The sequence below is a fragment of the Artibeus jamaicensis genome, unplaced genomic scaffold, assembly GCF_021234435.1.
Source record: "Artibeus jamaicensis isolate MK-2021 breed Jamaican fruit bat unplaced genomic scaffold, CSHL_Jam_final contig_196, whole genome shotgun sequence".
NCBI lineage: Eukaryota > Metazoa > Chordata > Mammalia > Chiroptera > Phyllostomidae > Artibeus > Artibeus jamaicensis.
The window spans coordinates 2,771,407-2,779,792 of record NW_026521401.1 but is presented as its reverse complement, the minus strand read 5'-3'; the positions used below and the strand labels follow the sequence as shown (position 1 = coordinate 2,779,792).

Sequence of the window (8,386 nt, the reverse complement as noted above, 5' to 3'; positions counted from 1 at the left end):
TATTTTTGAAAATTTTATATTATTTTAATTGTTCAGTAGTTTTCTTTTACTACCATCCCAGTCCACCCTCCCAGCCCTCCTCACCTCTTTCCCATTTCCACCCCACTGCTAGTTTTTGTCCATGTGGCCTTTATACATGTTCCTGTAAACCCTTCCCCCTTTTCTCTGAAATTCCCTCCCCTCTGGTCCCTGCCAGCCTGTTCTCTATTTCAGTGTCTTTGGTTATATTTTGCTTGTTTGTTTGTTTTGTTGTTTAGCTTCCTGTTAAAGGTTGTATTAACATTATTACAGCAAAAGACAATCCAAGCTAATATCAAAAGAAATTGACCCTTCCATGAAGTGTTTGATATAGAAAACACTGATTTTGAAATATCTTTTTTATTCAAATACCATTCTCATCATTCATGGTCCAAGAACATTCAAATAATAAACCAAAAAGAAATAGATGTCAAAGATTGATCTTCAAACATTATAGCCAATGATGCCACGCTTGCCTATGATCTCGCCGACGTAAAACCACATCCACACCTCAGTGGCCACCAAACCATTCAGCACAGCTTCCTGAAAAAGAAGCAGCATAAAATTTAAGGTACTTTACTAATCTTTTTCAGGATTAACTGACAGAAAATATAAGGATGTTATTAAAGTTAGAGGGTAGTTTTAGTCAAAGTTGAGAAATACTGGTGTTAACTTTCTTCAATTGAGAACCCCTGAAATTTCGATTATGTAAAAGTAAGTAGTTTAGAGCTTATAAATTATTTTTTTAAAGAATTTATTTATTTTTAGAGAGAGGAGGAGGGAGAAAGAGGGAGAAACACCCATGTGTTGTTGCCTCTTGCGTACTGGGAACCTGGCTCACAACCCAGGCATGTGTCCTGACTGGGAATCAAACCTTTGACCCTTTGGTTCACAGGCCAGCACTTGGTCCACTGAACTGTACCAGCCAGGATGAGCTTATAAATTCTTTCAAAGCATTCTTTAAAGATCTCAACTGACTTAACACTTATGTTTTTAGTTTATAAGACACTTTATGAGCCCCCAAACCCACATCCTAAAAATAGCTGATACTTTTAGACAGGGCATTCATATGAAAGGATGGCTATGAAAAGGCAAGTCTCTGTATTCTCCTTTAGACATCATTTTTTATTTACTATTTGCCTTAATTTGTATCCAGTAATTATTCAGTTTCAAAGATCAATGTTTTACTGCCCTGAAAAGTACATCTATGGTTCCAGAAAACAGCGTCACGTGCAAGTGCAAATATGAATCTTGAAACTCCAGTTGAAAAAAAGAAACTTTCCACAACAAAATTGAGCCTTTACCTTATAGCACCTGGAAATGAATTTCCTCCTTCAAATTAAATCAGACATATTGGAAGTTTTCTGAAAAAAATTAACCATCTTTTCCAGCATGTGGATTCTTAAGCCAGCAATAATTTATTTATTATATTTACTGATTTTAGAGAGAGAGAAGAAGGAGGAGGGATAGAGGGCAGAGAGGGAGGGTGGGAGAGAGAGAGAGAGAGAGACAGAATGATTTGTTGTTCTACTTATCTATGTATTCAATGGCTCTGATTCCTCTATGTGCCCTAACTGGGGATTGAACCTGTAATCTTGGTATATTGGGAAGATACTCCAACCAAGTTACCTGGCCAGAACATGAAATCAGCAATAATTTAGTTATATAGGGTTTTTTAATCCTATGCTTTGTTCATGCAAGCAAACATAAAATACAAGCTCCAAGTCTTTAGATTTTATCTTCACACAATTCAATAACCCTTCATTTCATACTATATGGTTGCTAGGTTTTGATATTTTTATCCTTCATATGAATGTTAGCTGCCTAACTATAATGTATTACAAGAGATCTTTTGACCAAATTTGGAATGGTTCCAGGACTAGAAATGAAAAAAGGTATAGAATCAGCAAAAGTAAGACATCCTATCTCATTTATTTATTTTTAGAGATAAGGGAAGGGAGGGAGTAAGAGAGGGAGACAAACATCTATGTGTGAGAGAAACATCCATCAGTTGCCTCTTGCATGCCAATCGGGGACCTGGCCCACAACTCAGGCATGTGTCCTGACTGATAACTAAACCTCAGTTTGAAGGAGGATGTCCAACCCACTGAGCCATACCAGTTAAAGCCATCCTATTTTAGTATACTAAATAAAATAGGAAGGGGAAAAAAACGTTGCCCCGTAAATGCTCACTTTTTTGTTATAAAAACACGGAAAAGTAAGATATATTATAGCCCAATCTCTTGACAGTCAAGAAAGAGATTCTCTCTCATTATGTTAGTTTCAGCCTCACTGGAAAATGCATACAGTAATCAAAACAATCAGAAAAATCCTAAAGACATTTTCTTTTATGCATACGTTTTCATTTAGCACATAGTTACCTTAACTGTGAGCTGTTTGAAGCTACCAGTTTGAGCACTACTGACTATTTTTTTCAAGCTCTGTATAGCTGTTGGGATCTCAGCAGGGGTTGGAGGAATCAGCTCAACCTTGGCATAGTGCCAAAATGTGGCCAGTCGAGGTTTTGAGTAAGTCACAGCAGCTGGAAAACAAAACAAAACAGGATGAACTCACTAGCAACTGAAAGAAGCAGATGTGTGGGCTGGACACAAATATTTATTTATGCATCACATTCATTCACTACTTATATGAAATGTGCAGCCACTGTGAGAAGCCTAAGCAGCTCCTGGTAATAAAAGACTTAAGGTAAACATCAATGTGTGGTTGCTTCTTGTGCACCCACTACTGGGGGACCCGACCTCCAACTCATGCACGTACCCTGACTGGGAATGGAACTGATGACCCTTTGATTGCAGACTGGCATTCAAGCCATTGACCCACACCAACCAGGGAATAAAAGGCTTTTAAAGATGCAGAACATCTGTGCCCCTGTGCCCCAGGGAAGTCCAGTTAGGCAAGATACTATAAGTATATTCAATTATGCCAGGACTTCACTAGTGGGCAGCTAGTACTATTACTTTATTTATGAATGAAAAATCTACTTAACTGTAGTTACTAGAAGCTGGATTCAAAAACAAGAAAATAGCAGCAATGTAATACTTCCTTGGTGGTGTTATAGAAAATTTGGAGGAAGAGGTACAGTAGGGGAGGGATGGAGCTATATAGAATGGCATCCTACAGAAAAGATTAAAATTGTCACCATATTGGTCACAAATCCAGATGAAATTATAATTAGTACCCATTTTTGCATTTTCATCATTGTGTGCTGGATTAAATCTTTCTTTAACAAAAGCACAGCTGACCCTCCAAAATATCTAAAACAATAAAAATAAAACCTATATGTATCGTTAAGAGCAGCTGAAACTAGAATCTATTACTAAGCTGAAATTCCTCGAGAAAAAAAGATTTTAAACAACCAGTGTAGATGTGAGAGTATGGCAGTAATTTCAGCAAGGGAAAGTCATTTTATTTTTTAAAAAAATTACAAGACAAATGTAATAAAAGCACAAATGCATGAGCATCCATAAAGTGTCTATTGTTCAAAAGTAGATCAGAGGCTTTTCATACTTTTCCTGTTACTGACTGCCTGTTGTTTACTCTTAGAATTATTACTGCCCTCATCCTTTGTGCTTAGGACTATAGGTAAATCTTTAGGCAGATACGAAGCGTTAAGAGATATTTCTCTAAATAGAATTATGAATCCTAAAGATGGGGCTATCAAAAAGTACAAAATCTGTGTAACTCTCTTTAAAATTTAAACTCTAATACACAGATATTTTGTCTCTTAAAAAAATCAGTATACTGTACACAAACACTATACTTTAGGTGATAAATTACTGGTAGGAAAGAAAAGAAGCAAGAATAAATACTGTGGTACTGGGTTAGAGCTAGAGACATTCATATGAACTCATGTTTAGTTTAATACATGTATACAGATGGATACAGAAATTTATATGTATGCAGGTATACACATGGCTTAGTGTGTACACACACAATTCTGTTCACTAGGAGGGCCTAGCAGCAATGATACAATAGTCTAGCAGCAAAGAATATATCCAGTGCCTAGATTTTACAAAATACCATTGTCCAATAAAAGGAACTATGGCTTCTTGGAGAAATGGCTGAGTCTAAGGAAGGGAAAATAAAAGATGAGTCTGAAGCATCTTACAGTACCAACAAGTAAAGGGGACATATCAAAGGATAGAGGTGCCAAACTGAAAAAGTTCTCAATGGCCAAGGCAGCAACAATTTGAGCAAGAAAATAAATAACATACTACTGGAGGTATGAAGTATGAAATAAGTGTACATGAGTCCATATAATAAGTGACTGAACAAATAAATGGGGAAGAGACATCTCTCATAGAAAAATTCCATTTAAAGGTATGTAGCTATTCACTCTTTCTAGAAGATGGAAACCCTGCAGATGACTGCTGCTACTCCTCTCCCCACCCCCTACATCACGGGCTAGACTTAGTTACTTGCTTCTAAAGAACAGAATATGGAAAGGGAAATGTAGTAACTTTACAGTGAAGAAACCTAGGGAACATTACCTTAACAAAATGATGAAAGCTAATTTCACCAGTGACATTATATGGACATCACATACGTCTTGATATGTGATTAGAGCACTTCACTTCTGTGGTATTCTTAAAACCCATAGCTCCAGACTAATCATGAAAAAAACACCAGACAAATGTAGATTGGGGAATATCTGTTTAGGATACCTAAACAAATACTTACAAAGATACCTTAAAACTGTCAAGGTCATGAAAGGTAAGGAAAGATTGGAAAACTATCAAACTCTAGAGGAGCTAGGCCACAGGTGGCAAACACAAGGCCCACGGCGGAATCCAGCCCTCTACCTTGTTTTATCCAGCCTGGCACCTTGTTTCTACCCAGCAGCAGAGCTCTTGCTTAACTGTTAAGGAGTGCTTACATTTATACAGTCCTAAAATTACATTCGCCCTTTGAAGGCAACCTCAAGGCTGATGTGCCCCGCCCCCCCCCGCCCCGTGAAAATGAGTTTAGACACCCCTGAGCTAGGGAGACAGGGCAACTCAATGCAATGTGAGAAAGCTTGTGTCAGTTTAACTTACCTCATACCTTGCTACCCAGCAGACAGCTGAAGTATTTAGAGCAGACTGCAACTCAGGGCTGTGACTACTCAGGGAAGTTCTGAAATACAGCGCTCTACCAATAAAACTTCAGATTTTTCAAACGGAAAACCCTATGAATTCTAATCTATAATAAGAAGGACTAACTACTGTTTACACACACCCTTTTTATGCTTACGGGGGAAGGGATGTTCGTCCCTGAAATCCAATACTATCTAAAAATCCCCTCAAAATCTGGGAGGATAGAAAGCAGAATCAACGTTCAGAAAGTCACTCAAACATAAAAACTTCTGTAGATTTGCAAATACTCTATTAACAACCAGCCGACCTGATGAGGCCGAATTTATGTCCTGTCACACATCTCTGCCCTTGCTTTCCTAGCAGAGCCGTATCCCCCTAAGGTGCTTAATGGAGGTCCCGCCGGGCTTCTAGCACACATCCCCCTGCACCGCGGCCTTCACAATCCACAGTTGCTAGGGTGCACTGAGAACCCAAGCTGCAAACCAGAAGAGTAGAAGGCCAGACAGAGGAGCCGAAGATCTACCTCCAGGTCCTCCCACCTTCAGGCCATCCCCTCCCAGCTCCCGCAGGCCCCGCGGATTTCCACAACCCGCGTCTCCTTCAGGCCGGTCACGCTGTTTACCCGCTCCGGCAGGCTGACCCGCGCTCACCATTTACCAGCACTGGAGCCTTCTCTGCGAGGTTACGGACAAATTGGGCCATGGTTGCCGGATGGAAATTCCGTGGTCCGGCGAGCCAGCTGAATGTCACCCCTCGGAAGGACCTACCGAAGGACCCCGTCCCGCTCCCAAGGTCAGGCCTTCTGTGTTTGAGCCGGTCCAAGATATTTAGGCGTCCTACTGTCTTTCCGGAATTTTACTGGTTAATTTAGTTTTTTCAGCCACAGATGGGAAAGTGAGTACGAAAGATGAGGTCAGACTACATATGGAGAAAAAAATGGGATTCCGCAGAGAAACAGGCATTTCTTGGGGCAGCCGCTCATGGAAGCTTGGAAGGCCGGCTGTTGGAGGAAAGGCGCATGCTCTCTGGACCTCCCCAGTTGGTTTTTTTTTTTTTTTTTTTCCCCTTGACTGTCAGCCTCCACTTCTGCGTAAAGTGTTTTCATGTCTGAGAATGTGGGAAGATGGGCCTGGGAGGCAGTGTTGTGCTTTTACTAGGCCGTGATCGTTTTACGAAGACATAGAGGGTCCTAAACCAAACACGTAAAGTTAGGGCAGAGCGGGCGCCACACAACCTATCCAGCTCAGCCCACTGCCTTTCTTTGGCTTTCCCAGTTTTCCCCTCATCCTGTATCAGGATGGGAACCCAATTCCTCCCTCACCAGCCACAGAAAACTATGCAAATATGAGGAACAAAGTTACATTTACTAAAGCTCCCAGTATGCCAGCAGTTTTGGAATTTAAAACATGTCCTGATTGGTGTGGCTCTGTGTGTTGGACGTCCTTTGTAAACTGAAAGGTCGCCAATTCCACGTTTGGGCACACGTCAGGGTTGGGGGCTAGGTCCCCAAATGGGGGCGGGGAGAGGCAACCGATTGGTGTTTCTCTACCTCTTTCTCCCTCCCCTTTCTCTAAAAAGAAATAAAATCTTAAAAAAAAAAAGCAAGCCTGTAAATTAGGCAGCGATCTCATTATTTAAGACCAGGTTTGAAAAATGGTCACGTAACTAGTGAATGGCAGAGATGGATCTGAAGAGGTTGTAAGGTAAACAGAGAAGTGAGAACAGTTTCAGATTAGGCATGTTGTTGACCTGGGAAGATTTCGTAAAGGAGATTCTTGAGTTGATGTGTAATAGAACAGCTATATACTACTGAGTGGAAACTTTTTGGTTAAACATGACTGGAAGAAAACATATAGTAGGGAAGTGGCATTTGTTGAGAGACACAATGATAAGTAATGTATTCTGGGGAAGCCTGAGCATAAGTAAAAGTTTTTGGTTGAGGGTATGGTTAGAGGTGGAAAGAAAAATTAGGAGTCAAGGGCAGAATTTCAGTGGAGTGATTCAGCTACACTATGCTAAAGAGAACTTAAAGGATGTTGAACTTAATTTGGCAATATGGTAATATTAGCTAGAGCAATTTCAAAAAATTAGGATAGAAGCCAGAGTGAATGAATGAGTACAACTACAAAGGAAAACAAATCAGAACACCCAAACAGGGATGTGGAAGTCAAAGGACAAATTGAAGACAGAGAAGGGGTACTGACATGATCCTTGATCAGGCACAAAAGAAAATTGGAGGGATTAGCCTTTGAATGGTGAGTCCTTTTCCACAGATGGTATAACAGGAGAAGAATCTGCAAGTGGAAATTAGAAGTCTGTATCTTTCTAGTGAAGTAGAGGCAAGGTCATCTGAGTGTGGATAAATGGGAGGGTGGGAAAGAACTTGAGGAAAGACATTAAAGTTTGGAATAGCTGTTGAAATTAAAGACATAGAAGGGTAGGCCCTGGTTAGAGTGTCCTCCCAATATGCCAAGGTTGTGGGTTCAATCCCCCATCAGGGCACATATAAGAATCAACCAATGAATGCATAAATTGAGGTTTTTCTCTCCCTTTCTCTTTCAAATCAATACAATTTAAAAAAGGTTAAAAATGAGCCCTGGCTGGTGTTACTCAGTGGACCGAGTGCCAGCCTGTGAACCAAAGGGTCACCGGTTTGAGTCCTAGTCAGGGCACATGCCTAGGTTGCAGGCCAGGTGCCCAGTAGGGGGTGCTCGAGAGGCAACTGTACATTGATATTTCTGTCCCTCTCTTTCTCCTTTCCTTCCTCTCTCTCTCTAAAAATAAATAAAAAAATTAAAAATGATTCAGAAGGGTTGTTGAGCAGTATTAGAAAACACAAGTTTGTGGTTGTATCCTAAAGATTGTGTCAATTTTTTCCAACCATGGATATTTTGGGTATTTTGGATATTGGAGAAGGGAATGGTTGGGTTAATCTAGGCCAACACCTTGCATGGCAGAGGTGGTACAGGAACAAAGAGCAAGGGGAACAAGACTGTAAAAGATTAAAATGAAAGACCCGGGTTTTAGGCCAGAGAAAGAAAAGTGAAGCCAAAAGTGAACTGATTAGGAGACTATCTTCCAAAGATAACTACAGGATCCAGAGGTTATCTGGTAAAGCAGGTTAGGTTAGCCAGGTCACAATTGATTCTCCCTAACAAAAGTGAAGGTCAGAGTCCTTTAAGTTTCCAGAGGGATTTCTGAAACTGCCACTAGCTTTTAATACTGTAATAAAAGAAGGGATAGCAAAGATTGTAAGTTAGACAATCTTTTTA

At 40.3% G+C, this 8,386-nt stretch overlaps 1 protein-coding gene across 1 annotated transcript; it reads right to left on the bottom strand.

Annotated features, from left to right (window-relative positions):
- Window positions 1-359: 359 nt before the first annotated feature.
- Window positions 360-5,902, bottom strand: ATP5MG (ATP synthase membrane subunit g). Its single transcript, XM_037147348.2, has 3 exons — window positions 5,765-5,902; window positions 2,400-2,560; window positions 360-561 (listed from the first exon to the last, which is right to left on the bottom strand). The coding sequence occupies exons 1-3, from the start codon at window positions 5,814-5,816 to the stop codon at window positions 463-465; spliced, it is 312 nt and encodes a 103-aa protein (XP_037003243.2). The 5' UTR covers window positions 5,817-5,902; the 3' UTR covers window positions 360-462.
- Between the last annotated feature and the right edge of the window lie 2,484 nt (window positions 5,903-8,386).